The sequence below is a fragment of the Conger conger genome, chromosome 1, assembly GCF_963514075.1.
Source record: "Conger conger chromosome 1, fConCon1.1, whole genome shotgun sequence".
Lineage (NCBI taxonomy): Eukaryota > Metazoa > Chordata > Actinopteri > Anguilliformes > Congridae > Conger > Conger conger.
In genome coordinates this window covers 62,497,463-62,515,310 of record NC_083760.1, presented here as the reverse complement: position 1 = coordinate 62,515,310, position 17,848 = coordinate 62,497,463, and the positions used below count along the sequence as shown (strand labels likewise).

Below are 17,848 nucleotides of genomic sequence, written 5' to 3'. Positions count from 1 at the left end.
TTGTGTGGAACCGTATTTCAGCAGCTGAACGTGTTTAACTTGAGCCGGCGTAAACAGAGAGTAATCTGGATTTAGAGCGGAGAACTGCTACAGCTTTCAAACAAAGGAGGTGACCAGGGGAGGGGAGGACAGGGGAGCACGAAGCACAGCGTTCCGCTCCTTCCCCACTGACACGGAGGCTACCACGCGGCCACAGCACACGTGCGCTGTTCTGCCCTCCGCAACGCGCCAGTCGCCTTAATCATTCATGCAGGGATTGAGGACAATTAAATATGCAGAAGGGGGAACCAACTGCTGCAGTGAATTAAAACGAGAGTACAGCCAGAGTCCGGTCTTCACACAAAATCAGATGCTACAAGCGTTCATATGTGTTCACTCTTGCTTCCTCTTTCTTCCTTTCTCTCACACACACAACCGAGTGCATGCTCATATATACACACACACACACACATGCCCTTGCACACACGCACACACACACACACACGCACACAGACACACACACACACACATACACTGCAGTTCACTTGTAAAATGCTTCCTCTAGAGCGGGGCATCTGGAACCTGGAAGTGCAGATTAGTGGCCGTCAGTAACATCAGTAAGAGCAGGAGGGGTCACACAGTAAATGTGTATTTTCTATTATTCATTTGTTCACCAGACGCAGTGATACTGGATAACTTACATAACCCACACACTGCATGACCCACTTTTAAACAGATTGGTTTCTATGAGGGCAACTGAGGTAAACTGCTGACTAAAGTGCTACAAGCACCCAAGGGTTTGAACCCGTGACCTTCTGTGCCGCAGTGCAGGATTCCATTGCATTCATCATGTCAAATTGAGATAAGATTACTTTGTGCATAATGGACATCGACATTTGCATGAATGACTTTGCACAGTATGGATGTGCTTGTGTGGTGATGGTGTGAGGCTGTGAATACATGAGTGTATGGGTGCATGCATGGGCACATGTGCATGTTTGTGTTTGTGTGCGTGTGTCTCTGTGTGTGCGCATGTATGAGAGTGTGTGTGTGTGTGTGTGTGTGTAACTCTCTCTGGCATGACCTCACTCATCTAGCATCTCAGTGTTTCTTTTGGCTCTCTGCTCTGCCGTTCTCTCTCCTCAGTGCCATGAACTCCCCCAGAGCAGGTCTTAGCTGGGCCACTGCACTCCTGCCCGCTCCCTGTCTCTCCTCACTCTAAGAAACGTGTATCCACCATAGCGCTCGCCTGGGTCTGATATACCAGGTAACTGTATTAAAAATAACTTCCATTCCTTCTGGGGACACTTCCCATTATGAAATTCTCAACACGGATGTCCCATGACTCAAACATGAGGGAACGTGTTTGTCTCATGTTCATAACGACCACAGACAATAACTCTCAGTCCCTGTAGAGGCCTTCCCAGTACAAGAGCCACATGACCGGGGAAGAACCAAATGTTGCTGCCTCAACCCTTCAGAAGGATACATAGTATTCTACAGACATTTAAAGACAAAAGCATGCATAGTGTGTTTGTGTGATGTAAAGGTTAGGTGTGGGACCAGGATCAGGGGACTGTTTGCTAAAGCCAAGTACTGTGATGTAATTGTATGGCATGGGCATATTAATAATGCTGTAACCAAACAAAGTGGTGTTTACTCACTAAAAACTCAGCTGCAGAGATCAAACCAGCTAGTGAAGTTAGTAAGAACTTTCCCCTGGAGCCATCCTCAGATCTGAAGGTCTCAGATGAGAGAGGTTTTCCCTCTTCTCTCTCTACTGCAAAGAGGCCCTGTGTTTGGGAATACCGGAGCTTGTTTAGGGTTGTTTACAATGCGCCGCTTAATCGCATTCGAGGCACTGTGTCGCTTCTTGTTTTTCTGACGGGGGTATGGTGGGTGGGGGTGAGCAGAAAATGTAAGTCCCCAAACTCGTGTTACGAGATTAATGAACATTTCTTTAGAGCGCCAGGCCTGTCTTTGATTTAATTAGTTCATTCATGGGGGAGAGGTTTGGTGTTTTTCCTGTTTTTGAGAGAAGGGCTGTGAATGAAATGTACACTGGGAGCACCCCTTGGCAAGCCGCTGTCTTGCTGAAACAGTTTGTGGGAGAGTGTGATGGTCACAACAAAACCATCTGCGTGGGTCTGCAGCATCCCCCTCTACATGTTTCCCAGTCCCTCTTCCACTTCAGTTACTTCAACCCATACAGCAGTGCTACTTGACTCCACGTCCTGCTCCGACAGCGTGCTGCACCACCTAATTTCACAAATTATTTTACCTTGGTTCAGATAATAAGCTAATTACTGAAATCAGGTGGTGTAGCACACGGTTGAAGCAAAAGCCTGCAGACACTTCAGCCCGCAGGACGTGGAGTTGAGCAGGGCTGCCTTACTGTATAGCACTCTTTCTGAACCCGGCAGAGAACTGAATACCACACAACGTCGTTTTGGCCTCTTACTCTGATTCTATCTTTTTCACCCACTGCACACGACTGTGTCACGACGCATAAACCCACACTGCGCTGGCCCCAGGGAAACAGTGAGCCCACCTCGCCCAGCCCCAGGGAAACAGTGAGCCCACCTCGCCCAGCCCCAGGGAAACAGTGAGCCCACCTCGCCCAGCCCCAGGGAAACAGTGAGCCCACCTCGCCCAGCGACAGCAGGAAACAGTGAGCCCACCTCGCCCAGCGACAGCAGGAAACAGTGAGCCCACCTCGCCCAGCGACAGCAGGAAACAGTGAGCCCACCTCGCCCAGCGACAGCACTGAACACGTGATGAACTCACACATCCGTACTCTCTGCTCTTAAATAGCCCATAGACCCCTATTTAGCCCCTTCGCTGCGAATCCTTGCCGATAAACTCAGAGTCTTTACCAGGCTTTCTGTATCGATACACTAAAAGCACATGAAAGTAGGGGGGGGGGGGGGGGGGGGGGGTGTGTGTGGAGGGGGTTTAAAAGCAGAGAATCCATCACCCTGGCTTTCTGAAAAGTGGCCGGTCATTAATAATGCACGAGCCATAACTCAGGGCTGGGGTCTAAGTACGTCCTCCTTCCACGCCAGTCCACTCACTCCGCACTCAGCCAGGAAAGAGCACAAACCAGGTCACACCCACTGGTCCTCACACCTGTCAGTCACCCCATGTCATGTATGTTACCCCGCCTTCTCCAAAACATGACCAACTATTTTTCTTTCTTGACATGCTCAACCAGTCATTCTATCCCGTTTAACATATAAGGTATAGTGGTATAGTAAAGTGACTTTCTCACATAAGCCTGCCAGTACCTTCTTTCCATTATCCCCGATTTCCTAACCAATGACACTAAGGGTAAAAATGCAAGAGACAGGCTCACATGCAGAGACAATCGCATTCATATATGCATGCACACGTATGCATTAATCGGGAGACGTGTGAGAGAGCACAGATGGCTGGCCTCAATGCCAAGAACTCAGTTCATATGATCCATCCATATGTGTGTGTTCATGTGTGTGTGTGGGAAAGAGAGAGAGAGAGAGAGGGAGGGAGAGAGAGAGAGAGAGAGAGATGAAGGGGGTGAAGGGGTCTGAATGCTTTCAGAAGCCACTGTATGTATGTATGTATGTGTGTGTGTGTGTGTGTGTGTGTGTGTGTATGTACATACATGTTTAAATATGTTTTTGTGTATATGAGACATGCATATGGGTATGTGTAGTCTACTATGTATGCTATACAATCATATTATTCTATTATTATTATCTGATGTTTCATGTGTTCCTTGCCATGTTTTGGCAATACAGATAAAATGTTTTGTCATACCAATAAAGCACTTTTTAATTTTAGAGAGTGAGAGAAAGAGAGTGTGTGAGTTAGTGAGAGGGCATGTGTGAGTGAGTGTGAGTGAGTGACAGTGAGAGAGTGTGAGAGTGGCGGGGAGGGAAAGAGAGAAACATGAAAAAAGCAAAAGGGGACGGAGCAGAAAAAGAAAGAAGAGAAAGACAGCAAAGAAGTAAAGAAATAAATGACAGAAAGTGTGCACTCTCGGGGTCAGCCGATGGACAGACGGGGCCAGGGCGAACCGGAATGGGGTCAGACCTTCCAACACCTCAGAGCCACCCAGAACCTGTGTCTCCTCTCCCATCTCCATCAGCATTAAGAGTCCCACTGCATCGCAGGTGAAAGGTCATCCCCAGGGCCTGCTGGGAATGAGGCCTGGCTTCCACTAACCGGTCCTCGCGCACACAGACGCACGCCTGATTCATAATTAATCCATTACTGCGGGTTCTGTTTCTGTCCACATGGCAATAAGCTCCAGAGATGACTCCCCCCAACACGCACAAACAAGGATGTTATTAGTGCCTTAGGGAGCGCCGCGCTACAAACACACAAATGAGAAAACACAAATAAAAAATAAGAACCTATACTGATCAAGCCCAGAGCATCACAAACAGCCCCGTCGGCTGTGTGCCACAAACAGGAAATTGATGCGCATAATATTTCTATAAGAGCGAAAGAGCGCGGTTATAAAACTCCATTTATTACATACTTACTGACATGCTCCAATCACACTCTCAGGCTTATGTGGCTTTGCCAGCTCACATCGACCTGCTGTATCCCCTTCCTGCCATTAGAGTGCCAGCGGTTTGAGGGAAACTATAAATTATTTGGCGCAAATGTGCTGAAAGAACAGGGCAGCCTCCAGTAACAGCTGTTAAAATGGCCAACGGCCAGCCCCCTCCTCTGCTCTCCAGCACCGCGTCGGAGACCTGAAGGAAACCGAGGCGACGTCTCAATCCTACAGCTTCACGTGGCGCTTTCACCTCGTCCTCCGAGCTCACTCACTCCTCCTTCACTCTCAATAGGTTATTGAGGCCCGTGGCATATTCTGTTCCTACGTGTGAGGCAAGGACACGATTCTATAGCCACTTCATCAGTTCGCTGACACTTTTCTGTGCTCCGCTAGAAAACCGTGTCCTCTTTATCATTGGAGAATTGATTAATTCATTTTTGAACAGATGCACACAGTGCCGTAACTCTATAGCGCCGATGGTGTCGACGTGGAGGGAACATCCACTAATTTCTTGAATATGTCACCCACGGGGGCGTATAAAAACATCAATCCCCGCACATTTGTAACACAAGAAAACCACGGCGTGCTTGCCGTTTTCCGCAGAATTTCGGCAGGAATATTCCGAGAGCAACTCTTCAGTGACACGTCTCCACGAGCCTCGGTCACAATGGCTTTTCATATCTGCTGAATGTACTTCCTGTAGAACAGCAGCGGAATTTAAATAGCGCTGAGGCGCTGGGTTCCTTCAGCATTTCACAAACATGAGGGAGCCCAGCACACAACATGCTGCTCAAGGTTAATGGAGCTCTTTCTGTGACACAAAGCACAATGCAAATTTGCAAATAAAAGCTTATGCTAAAAATGCAGATGTTACTGTCTCCTCTATTCCCCGTGGACAATACAGAAGCCTCCTCCACATTCAGTTTGCACATTATGAAAGTCTACTTATGCTGGAAATTTGCCCACATTCAATTTGCTTCATCCTTAACAGCAACCACATTAGATAATCGTACTTTAGAGAAAAAAAGTTACACAACATGATGAGAGTGAAAAGCATTTTTACTGAAGCAATCACAGAAATGTAAAAAGCAGTGCTTGCTTTAGTGCCTTCCTCAAATGTTAGGACAAAGTGCTTGGTAGTGACATTGAATCTGTTTCTTCTTCTCGTGTAACAGGCCCTACTTGCCAGTGCAAGCCAATTTTGCTCAATCGCGGAGGCAATTTTAGAGGTTGGGAAGGTTACTTTGAGAACGCCGTCTCACAGAGAATGCAGATTACCTGCTTCTCTGTGTAATCAGTAAGGTGTTATGTTGCCTAATCACATTGCTTAATGTTACTGTTGTATGGCATGCTGAGTCCAATTTTCTGCAGCTTACAAGTAGATAAAAATGTGAAATGTTGCCGTGGCATGAAAGTAAAAATAAAAAACCTCTGAAACCTTTATTGAAACACACAAATGCTTTCTCGCCCACACATCACCTTGCAAATCTCATTCACTAAAGGTCTTTCAATAAATAGGGCATATTAGATTATCTTTCATTTTAAATAACACGACATACCATTTCATCCAAATATTTAATCTAACACACTACTCATTCAATTAAAGGCATTTACAGAGAAATTGGCTTGGAACATATTTTAGCTGATAACCATGGAGACTGAAATGGAATGTCATGCTAAACATACAATTCAATAAATGATGCATCACCGGGATTATCTCTGTTTTCAATACATGATGCATCAGTGGGATAGTCTCTGTTTATGGCCGCAGCTCTGGCAAGCAGCTCTACAAGCAAGTTTTACCAATACAGAGGCATTTACACACACTGTATGCTTTATAGCTTACGGTGTTTTAGACTAGCAAATCTAAAAATAATCATAAAAATAAATAACGAATATTTCGGTAATAGTTTTAGTTTATTACCGTCCAGATTCTATTACAGTTTCACTCATGAAGGTACATGTAGAATGGACTACGTCTGCTGTATAGTACCCGAACACAAAGTGCTTCCCCATGGTTGACGTTTGGCAACACTGACGATGTCCACTTTTAGAATATGAGGCAGCCAACTGCAAGTGGAGCATAACAGCCATGCTGCTAGTGAGGGGGAGGGCCTCCTGCGAGAGCCTCAAGCATTTTTCCCCATTAAATATTTATTTATAACCTACAAAACCTTTATAAATCATCTATTATCAGAATACGAATTTTATCTGTAATAACAGGTGAGCCATATTTTCTGATAGTGAATATGCAACACTGTAACATGGCAATGAACATCAGAGACTAGGGTATTTACTTCAAATTTAAGTAGACCTACTGCATTTAACATTTGTACAACTTTGAGCTTGGGAAAAGCGCTATACAAATAAAATGTATTATTATTATCATTATTATTATTATTATTATTGAAGTTTGAAAAGCATGTCCACGCATTGTGGACCCAAAACATGTCACACTTTATTTAAAGATAAAACAGCCAAGTTTCTTTCATTTGTGCCTGGTCAGTAGCCTACAATAATGCAGAAACTAGGGGTACAGAATATGGAAATCCTTTGGCAATATGGAAATCCCATTTCTCTGGCCATACTGGCCAAGGCCAACCCTGATGCTGATACAACCAGTGTTTTACAATATAAAACACACAGTTCCAGTAATTTTTTGCGAATTGGGCAAATTCTCTTCAAGCCATGCTAAAATTACCAATATAGTAACAGTTATGGCACTGAACACCTGTTCATCTTGCTATATAAAATATAGCGGTACATCTTCAATACGAGAGAGACAGAACTAACAAAATCACATAGCCTACTGACTGCGTTACCGTAGCTAGCTATCAGACTGGAAGTGTTTAAATGACTTTGGAGACCATTGCAGGTACACCAGAGAACCGATGGTGGAGAATTGCCTGATATTTAATATTTGCTGAAGAGCTATGGGGGAAATTTGAGTTCCGGATCCAGAGCTTGGGTGCTACCTTTCCGGGGAAGAGAAGTGAAAATTACCATATAAGCCAACCCTCTGAAAACGTCCAATTAAAGGGTTAATCGTTCTGATTCTACAGACCTGATTGGCTGGAATTTGCTGATTGGCAGGAGGAATAATCACCGTTTTGGAAAGGACTGTTGATTGAGGGACCCCTGAATAGTGGGGTTTCCTTATCACTTCAAAATTCATCACTGAATGCATTTAGATGGTATTACAATGACTAATTACATCTGAAGAGAAATCTAAAGAAATGGAAAAGCTACTTCAGAGACCGGCTGTATATTAAACACACTGCTTCCCTGGTTTAAGGATAATGATATTATTGATTATACTAATTGTAAAGGATACTCTTAGAACTAATTAGATAATTACGAAGCAGCTCGCTTTGAACGTGAGTGGAGTTTGCAAATGGGCAGGGTCAAATGTCTGAAGACGGAGGACATTCATAACAGGCCATTGCATCTTTTTCAACTGCGTCTTTTCATAATCATTAATCAAGCTTAAATCATTACTGCAGCCATATTGAGTGTCAAAACCACTCACTATTTGCACAGCTCATGTATGACACATTCCCACAAACACTGTATAGTAAGGTGCTGTGCACGCAAATCTTCACAAGAACATGAGCACTCTTGAAACTGAATTTCTATATTTTGTCCCCTCATTTGATTAATCCATGTTTGTAATTCTTGAAAAGTCAAAAATGTTTGAATGAATTCTGGCAGTTAATAACAAAGCAAAGGACTTAAACAGGGGAGGAGATGCAATTTCTACAGCATAAAGGCTGAACCCCTCCTTGTGAGAAAGGCTTTTGTGCAGAATGTGGATTAATAAGTGCAGTTGGCTTCAGGAAGGCACAAACACAGAGCCCCCACTGACTCTGCTCAACAGAACACCCAGGATGGCAGCGTGTGGGGAGGTTACCTGGCTTTGAGTCCATTTAATAACCTCCAGGTGTAAATGTTCTCCAATGCCCTCAACCCCCCCACCCGCCCAATCCCCAAACATGCAATCAAATTAACCCCCCCGCCCTGCTTTTTTTCCCCCTCCATGCACCTGCCCTTTTCTGATCTTATCAAAGGGGCCGAGGCACTCAGGGAGACCTGGAGGTGAAGCGTGGGCCTTTCCCCAAAACGTCAGAAGCCCTGAGAAGAACGTGATTAAAGGTGACCGTTTGAGACATCTAAGGTCAGGTACAGACACAAATGACCCATGAAGAGTGCGAAACGCCCATACGAGCCCTTCCACAGGCTTTCCGGCCCTGAAATGGCTGCCGTTTCTGCTGGTATTACTGGTGTTCCTTCCCTGGTGCGATTGTGATCACAGTAGAAAGCTGTGATCAAAGCTGTGACAGATTTGTGACTCAGTCTGGCCTTCGCGCCGTTTGTATCAGCACGGCTCCAGAAATTCTCCCAAAAAGATAACAAACGGACGCGTGGTAACAGCGTGCGTACACAATAACAGGGGAGAGGCAGAAATTGGTGGCGAACAAAGGAAACACCTATTAAATATGTAATAATGCCACACCATAAAGTCCTGGTGTCTGCATCTTGGGCTTGATCAAAGCTCTGTGCTGCAGTCTCACTTGAGCGGTTCTTATGAAACAGACCACATGAAGCAATTTCGCACATCAATATTTTTGACTAGGAAAGCAGCACCAGCTCAAGCTGTAGCGTGTTAATCAATAAAAGAACAAATATTGTTTCATCTCATTTTGACTCCAATTTATCAGCTGTCAGGAATGCTCACTGTCAAAACGGGTAGCATGGTCAAAAATAAATATAAGAGTGCAGAGTGGCCTCACACACATGGACAGACACACACACACACACACACACACACACTCATACAGGCAGAGGCGCACACACACACATTCACACACGCACACATCCGCTCACCCACACACACGCACGCGCGTGCACACACACATAAAATCCAGGAATAAAACACCCCCCACACACACGACAGAACCCATTCATTATAATACGATCCAGATGTTAAATTTTTTCTCTGCATGCTTATAAAAGCAAAAAAAAAAGAAGAAAACCCCAAGTTGGTTTCACTGCTTTTGTTCGACGTAAAACAACGCCATAATTTGAAACGGCGCACGTTGTTTCCCGAGGGAAAGAGAAGCGGCTCTCAGAGCGGACTTAAAGGGAGATTAAAAAGGCCGTTTCTGCGTTTCCTGGCCGGAGTCTCCCAAACGCACGCTGCCAGCACTGGACCGGGAGAGATCCGGGAGGCGGTAATCTGATACGGAATGCAGCTCTGCACAAAAGCGCTTTCTCCCGTTCCTGATAATCTCTCCGTCAATAATTATTATTGGCCCCTGCCATTGTTCCCTAAGCGCTCACACAAAGCTGCCCTCCCCACCCCCTCACTCCCCCACCCCCCCACATGCCAGCTAGGCCCTGCAGCCCACGCCTAGCTGAGCGCTCGTGCGACGCCCGTCCGTCGGGAGGGGGAACCCGTGCCCCCCAAAACGTGTTGCGTGCGGATGCTCAGAGATTGGGTGACGCGTGACTGCCCTCTTCCTCCCTCCCCCAGGGGGTCCCAGGTAAACACGCAGGTGAGGTTACATTTGGGACGGCTGCCATTATGAAAATCCCCAGGCTGAATCCGCCCTCTACATTAAGGGAAGGGGATAATGGGGAAAAGACTGGGGGGGGGGGCACAGTGATCAGGACTGTGGACCGAGTGAAGCGCTACACACAGAAAGAGAGAGAGATGGAGGGAAGGCAGAAGACAGACCGAAATGGGGAAAAAGGAGAAAGGGGGAAAGATAGCAAGACACAAATGAAGAGAGGCAGAGGGGGAAAAGAAACAGAGTGGGGGGAAGAGAGATATAGAAGGATGGAGGGGGAGAAAAAGCGGAAAAGAGATGTAGAATGAGGGAGAGATAGGCATAGCAGGAGCGGAAGAGAGAGATGTAGAAGGAGGGAGAGGGTAAAGGATATTGGGAGAGGAAGAGAGATATAGAAGGATGGAGGGGGAGAAACAGAGTGGGGGGAAGAGAGATATAGAAGGAGGGAGAGATAGGCACAGTGGGTTGGGTGACAGCAGGGTAAATGGATTGGGTCATAAATCACAGAGGAGCAGAAACCGCTGTACAGAGACGAAGCCGTCCCTGCCCACAGAGCCACTTAGTGTGAGGATGGAGACACAAGGGATGTCCCTCACCTGAACCCTGACCAAACACCGCGTGTCTCCTCTGTTCAACCCTCAACACACTGTCAGCACAGCAGAGCAACACCACAGGAGGACACAACCCACAGAATGATTCTAACTGTACCCTGTACCATCGCAGCAACACACATTTCCACATTCTCTGTCAGTATCATTCTTACTATAACCCATACTATCAATGCAAGACATAATTTACAGTAACATTCTCACTTCTTAGAACATCAATGCAGGACATAACCCACAGGACATCTCTCTCAACCCTATGCCCTCACAGCAAAACATGCACAGCACCATTCTCACTAAACCCTAAACCCTCACAGCAAGACATACAATACATGTAACCACAGAACCGTTCTCTCTCCCTATACCATCAACGCACCATCACTAACGCTCTGTCGTTGGCGTTCATCGGTGTCCCTCCCGCAGAGTGACAGTGTCAACTCTTCAGCTCACACCTCGCCCTTCACAGCCCTCCACCCTGTGACAGGAGACGCACCTCTCCGACAGTACCCGGGGGAATCTGCCAGGCGGCGCTGCGATGTTTCCCACAAACCCCCGCTGACTGAGCCCAGCCGGCCCCTAATCGCACCGAAACCCGCCACCCGAAATCCCGCCGCCCCAAAATCGCACATCCGTCGCCCGCCCCCTGGTACCCGCGCCATCCGACCGAGGACATGCGGGGCGAGAGAGAGAGAGGGAGAGAGGGAGAGAGGGAGAGAGGGAGAGAGAGCGCTGTGGCACCATACCTTGGTCTGGAGATAATGTGGGTAGTAGTAGGTGTACTGTGGGTACATTGGTTGCTGCTCCAAGCGTTTGCCCATGTAGCTGAAATCGTTCTAATCGGGCGCAGGAAAACACGCTGGCGGGCTGTCTGCGCCCCCGGTTGCCCCCGGTCCCCGGGAGGTCGTAGGATCCGCACCGGACAGACGGACGCGGGACGGAGCGAGGGAGCGGAGGAGAGCAGGCGTGGGGAGTTTCCTGTGGCTGCGGCCGGTCGGAGGGAGAGAGAGAGAGAGAGAGGCAGAGCGGAGCGGTTCCTGTGGCTGACTGTTTCCGCGCGCGGCTGAAACTCGCCCCTGAATCTCACGCTGGGAGAGAGAGAGAGAGCCGGGTACCACAGAGGGCACGCTAGAGCCCGGGAGCTTCCGCGAGAGAGCGAGAGGAAGAGCGGCAGGAGGAGGAGGAGGAGGATGAGGCGGTGTGGCCACGCTAGTCCTAGAAACAACGGAACACAGGAGAAGGAGTGGAGGATAGAGGAGGAGAAGCGGGTGGGGGGGAGTGGGGGGGTGGGTATTTAACGCACTTCAACTAAAAAGCCGGCTCCCTCGCTTCTGAGCTCATTCCTTGCCACCCGTCTCTCTCTCTCTCTTCCTCCCTCTCTCTCTCTCTCGTTCCCTTCCTGACGAGCGGAGACGGGCTGTCAGATTCCCACAGATATCCCGGCGGCACAGACACACTCTGCAAAGAGCGGGAGTTACCACGGCGATCGCAGCCGCAGCAGGAGTTGGGGACCCGAAGACGCAGCGATGTCGCTCAGTCGTCTCCTCCGGGGAATAAAAGCCCAGCGTCGGCGATCGCAACCACAGTGACAATCGCAAAAAAAACAACAATACAAACTCCAGTCAGTCAGCGAAATGGGGAGGAAAATTCACAGAAAAGCGCTACAATCCCAGACGTCCGAAAGAATGCGGGCTCCACAAAGGCTGCTCGCTCCGGTATCTCTCTGTGCAATCCGCCGAGCGTGTGTGAGTGCGTGGAGTGTGCGCGCGGGGGTGTGTGTGTGTGTGTGTGTGTGCACTAGCGTTAGGGCTCCTGACAGTGCTGTGCGTAGCCGGGGTGCTGTGGTCTAGCTCCACAGGGGCAGGGCGATGTGGGGCTGGTCTTCTGCTGGGCTCGGCCCCGCCCCCGGCCCGGCTGGGGGGGCGGGGCTTGGCCAGCCTCTTCCCTCTGAAGGAGGAACGGCGCTTTTCCAACCGGGAGAGGGGGAGGGAGGGAGAGAGAGAGAGGGGGAGGGAGGGAGGGAGGGACAGTCTGAGTCGGAGGAGCTGAGAGAGGAGTCGATTCCCTCTGCTGGCGGCCGGTGGATTCACCGCCTTCACTACTCTCTCACACATCCTGCTCCCTCCTTCTCTCCTCCTTCTCTCTCCAACTTTCCTTTTCCTCACAATCTCTCTCTCTCCCTTCCCTGACACAGTGTCCGCCACAATTTCTCTCTCTCAAACATTCACTCACACAACGTTCACACATGCTTACATACATGAAATTGCCAACGATCCCAATGATTTGAATGATTTTGTGTTCTGTCTGGTAAATAATCAATAATATCTTATTTTCAGTCATACAGCTTTTTGTGTATGATTCCATAGAATATATGAAAAATTGTTTTGGCTCTGATAATCTTAATGGTGGATAAATGTCCAATTACTCCAAGATCCAGACAGGATCGAAACATCTGTTTTTTCACGTGTGTGTATCACCAAATAAATGTTCATTGGAGTTTAAAAAAGGAGTTTCTAAACGTGATAAACTCTGCAAAATAATTCCTCCCTGCTATTAGCCCCTCATAGAAAACAAATGCAATATTAGCATATATATTGCACATGTCTACAGCATGGTTGAAAAATCAATATTCTCTTCAGTGTGTCAAGCAAAGGTATTAAATGACACATTGGTATGTGGTATGACCAAATGCTTTTCACTCGTTTCATTTAGAAGTGCATTAAATATCCTTACATGACACCACACAGAATCTTGGCAGCTTGCACCTACATGTAATTCCTTAATAGGTGGGTGGGTGCGTAATAAAGCAATTCAGGATAAGTACCCTTGCTCAAGGGCACAACTGCAGCAGTTCTCTGCTTACCAGCGCTGGCTTTCTCCATGCTACCAGCCAACCACGTCTGTGGTAAGGTGATATGAGCAAGGTGACTGGCTAATATAAAACAAGAGCTTCTGTTAACCCATAATCACCTGCAAGTGCTAAGTGCTGCAGAAATGATAAAGACGTCTTCTTATTATGAAATGCAAAGCCCTGTGTGTGTATGTGTGTGAATCAATGTCTATGTCAAAGTCAGTGTCAGTGTCTATGTCTATGTCTATGTCTATGTCTGTGTGTGTGTTTGTGTGTGTGCATGTTTGTGCATGTATATATGCCTGAGTGTCTGTGTGTGAATGAAGGTCTATGTACATGTGAGTGCTTGTGTCTGTGTGTGTGTGTGTGTGTGTGTGCGAGCGTGTGTGCTCATGTGCATGTGCCTGAGTGTGTGTGTGTGTGTTTGTGTGCGCATGTGTGTCCGTGTGCCTGAGGGTCTGTGTGTGTGTGTTTGTGCGTGTGCATGTGTGTCCATGTGCGTGTGCCTGAGTGTCTGTGTGTGTTTGTGTGTGTGCATGTGTGTCCGTGTGCATGTGCGTGTGTGTCCGTGTGCGTGTGTTTGTGTGTGTGCCTGTTTGTCTTCTGTGTAAATGAAGTCAATGTCCATGGTCAAAATTCCTCCTACTAAAGCTCCTATTGCCTGTGCTTCTGAGGTTCTCCCTGCCACACGTCGCGGGGTCAGAAGTCCTTGTGCGGTCAGAGGTCACTGCCCCTTAAAAGGCACTGGATGTTGATGACAGCGGCCGGTGGTCCCCGAAGGTCATGAGGTCACTCTTACCCAAACAGTCAGGTCAGGGTCGTAAAGAGAAAGTCCTGCTGACAGCACGGGTCACGGGCAAAGCCCCCTACTGCACCCCCCTACTGATCTCCTCCCTCTGCCCCTCCCCTCGCTCAGCGCAGAGGATTGTACATTATTTATTTGTTCAGAGGACAGTCTTCTCGCTGGGTGACTTACACGGTTTTCCTGCCTCCTGCTCCACATTTACCCAGCCGGAGCTTCTCTGGAGCAGCCTGGGGAAAGCTCAAGGTTACGGAGCCCCGTTCCGCTGGGGGATCCAGGCCCGTGACCCTCAATTACGCTGGGAGAGGGGCCGTAGGGACCCGGAGGAGAACTTTGTTTTGGCTCTGTCTGCATAGGTGGTACACGTTAATTACTTTCTTCTGGAATCTGATTAAACTAGTTTCAAAATCATCTTTTGCTCCTTTTATTTCTGTCTCACGGCCTTGGGATGAGGCTGGAAGGTCTGACTCCTGCCCAAACTGGCCCTGTGTTACAACCTCGCCGATTCCACTGTGTGCGCTCTTCCTTTGCTCGCCCTGCCGCTCATGTTTTCCGCAAGTAAATTGTTTCGACAAAAGGTCTTTTGGGGCTAGTTGGATCGATGCATGCATCCAACACACAAGCAAGAGTGCTGACACAAGGAAAAAAAAGGGGAAAGGCTTCTTTTGGTTTGCGCACAGGGTAGAAAATATAATTAGCGGAAAGATGCGTTTTATCTGCGCTGTTCGTTCGGCTCTGCCTGTAGGTGTGAGCTTATGTAAGCCGCTTGGGCTAATAGCGTCTGCCGAACGCTTAAATGTAAAACGTTATCTGGGAAACAGACGACGCAGCCTTCGATTGCCGATTAATGGATTTACGGGTCCTGGAGGCGCGGCAGGTGTAATTACGGTGGCGCCTTCGGTGGTTTTACGCCGATTCCCGCCGCTGACACGGTGCGGTCACGTCCCGATGCAAAACGCTTCCTGCTTTCACCGTGGTTGAGGTGCCTCGCGACACGGAGTTCAGCAGAATGCGTATCCGAACTGTAGCTCACTCGGTAAAAGCGAGCTAATCTCTAATGAACTTCACTGTGTTCTGAACGCCGGCACATTTTTCCTCTGAGACTGAGGCCCCTGTTGTTTATAATGTGTGATTTTTAGATATGAATGTTGGGCGAATGCCTCGTTTGATGTTATCAAAAGGAGAAGGGTGGCTGGGGGCAGGACTGGGGCACAATGCTCTGAGACGGGTGCTGAACTCCCGAAACCTCCAATCATAAATATAAGCAGCGTAATGCTTCTTCCCACAGTACTTCAAAGTAATGGACTGGAGACAGCAGACATAAAGGGAGGATATTCAGAGCCCTACACCAAAGAGCTGGGAGAAAGGGTGGCCTTAATTCAGGCAAAGCGAACAGGTCTGTGGGAAACATTTCTACAGTCCACTCTACAGTCCAAAGAAGAAGATAATGTCCACAGAGGGAAGATAATCTGAATTGAGGTCCATATAATGTGCAACAAAAGGGATATTTTGGTTCTTTGAGGTTCACCATAGCAGAGCATGGAGGGAGTGATTCAGTTTGCAAAACCTGGAATAACATCAGAACAACATCAAAGTGATTTTGTACCTTTTCTTGACGCAAGCTTAAAAATGACATACCTAAAATAAAATGGTTACTATTCTTTAACCCTTTTGACTGCAGGCATAATCCAGGTCTCCTGATTACTGCAAATATAGCTGAAACAAAGTTACAGAGGCTCAAATACAGTGAAAGTGGAAGCTTTTTTTTGAAGCGCAACAGACTCCGTGTGCATACTGAAAATGCTACAGTTTTGTTACGCAGGCAAAAAATGCTGTGTTGTTTTATGCAAGCCTAACAAATTATACACCGTTGGAAACGTAATGTCATTACCTAAAAGGTTTTTCAGTTGTCACTTCAATAACATGCCCGTAGTAGGTTCTTTGATGACCTGAAGTTGACACACTGATGGGGGTAACGCATTTTCTCTGGTGTTACAAATACTGGTGAGAGACAGTTGTACTTGTGTTCAAGAGAGCCTATACAAAATATAGATCATAGAATTCCTATGTACAAGTAATTTTGTAGAAGTTTACAACTGCAAAACGGACAGCAATGATAATTCCTCCAGAGAAATCATCAGCAAATAATGTTTCTCCGAGCACATGCATTTTGTCCGCTGGACACTTGTTGTGAAAAGGACACATCGTATTTCTTATAGTATGTGGATTTCCAAAATGAAGGTGAAGGAGAAGGTGAGGTCCCCCCACACTCGTTTTACCACCAACCTGTTACAAAATAAGGAACTGTTGTCGCTAAAGCAATGGCTTTAAAATAGGCTATACAAATAGAACTGTGCGTTTTAATGCTTTCAAACTCTATTTCCTGTTACCATAGTGATTGAAACTCGGGCCCTGAAAAAAGGAATGAATGCAAGAAAACCTTCACTGGCCCAGCCCTGGGCCGATAAGACTTAAGGGGTTAAAGAGGGGGAGGTGTCATCAATGGCCCTGCAATCCAACTAGCGCTCCCGTGCTAGGGTTTATCTGACCGCTGCAGAGATCTGAGGAACGCAATTCTGATCAGGCACCACGGGGCACCCTTCGGTAAATAAACAAAACCCAGAGAAAGTGTTCGGTTGACTATCACATGTTTTATTCTTGTCCTATCCAAACACTTTCCCTGGATTTCATTTTTTATTTTTATTTAAAAATAAATCAGAAAATAAACAAATGATTTAAGCAGCAGATAAACATACATTTAATTCCAGAAAAATAGGGTTCAGTTTAGGGCTGTGCCGGTAGCCTAATTGATATTAGCGGTTACCACGGTAATGAATTGACGCAGCAGTGATGAACGGAATACGAGGGTAATACGGAAACGTTCCCCGTGGTGTGCTGTGAAGTAGAGGCAGCGCTCTAATGCGCCGGCCCGGTGCATTACAGGATGAAGAGAGTGGGCTGTACACAAACTGACACTCTCCTCAAGTCTCTTTCAGGATATCTGCAGCTATCAGCAAATTCAGTTTAAGACTTTTTAAGATGTTTTAATGCCACTTAGAGTGAAATTCAAGACCAATTTTGCATTGAAAATAAACAAAATCCAATCCTATCCAATTATTCACTGTAGGCAAAATGACACCCATTGATTTTCAGTACATCCAATCGAAAGTGTCAGTGATGCACTGTGCGCATCGGAACAGCTGCACGGATGTGTCATGCTCATAAGGTCCCACAAATGCAGACAGCAATGCTGTGTCAATTTCAGTTCCCATCAGAATAGGACAGAATCATAAAAATAAATTCATACTTCACTTTCGAATGAGTTGTTTGACGGTGTTGCACAAAGTTTGGCATTTATACAACTCCTTTATATCGCCATAAGTTAAAATGAACATTTGAATTGTTCAGTTATCCCGTGCTGTGTTGGTATAATTTTAAAATTAAGGCATTTAAAAATGCTAAACGTGTAAACATATATCCATCAAAATATTCTTC

General features: G+C 46.9%; 1 protein-coding gene across 3 annotated transcripts in view; it reads right to left on the bottom strand.

The window, feature by feature from the left end:
- The window catches only part of rbms3 (RNA binding motif, single stranded interacting protein), a 308,178-nt gene that overhangs the window by 176,628 nt on the left and 113,702 nt on the right, over positions 1-17,848 (bottom strand). For 2 of the 3 annotated variants that reach the window (XM_061236867.1, XM_061236875.1), the window contains exon 1: positions 11,447-12,507. The exons of the other annotated variant lie outside the window; for it this stretch is intronic. In XM_061236867.1, the coding sequence (XP_061092851.1) occupies positions 11,447-11,521 (75 nt within the window). In that variant the 5' untranslated portion in view covers positions 11,522-12,507. Of the gene's footprint in view, positions 1-11,446; positions 12,508-17,848 lie in introns of those variants that run through there. 3 annotated transcript variants of the gene reach the window in all.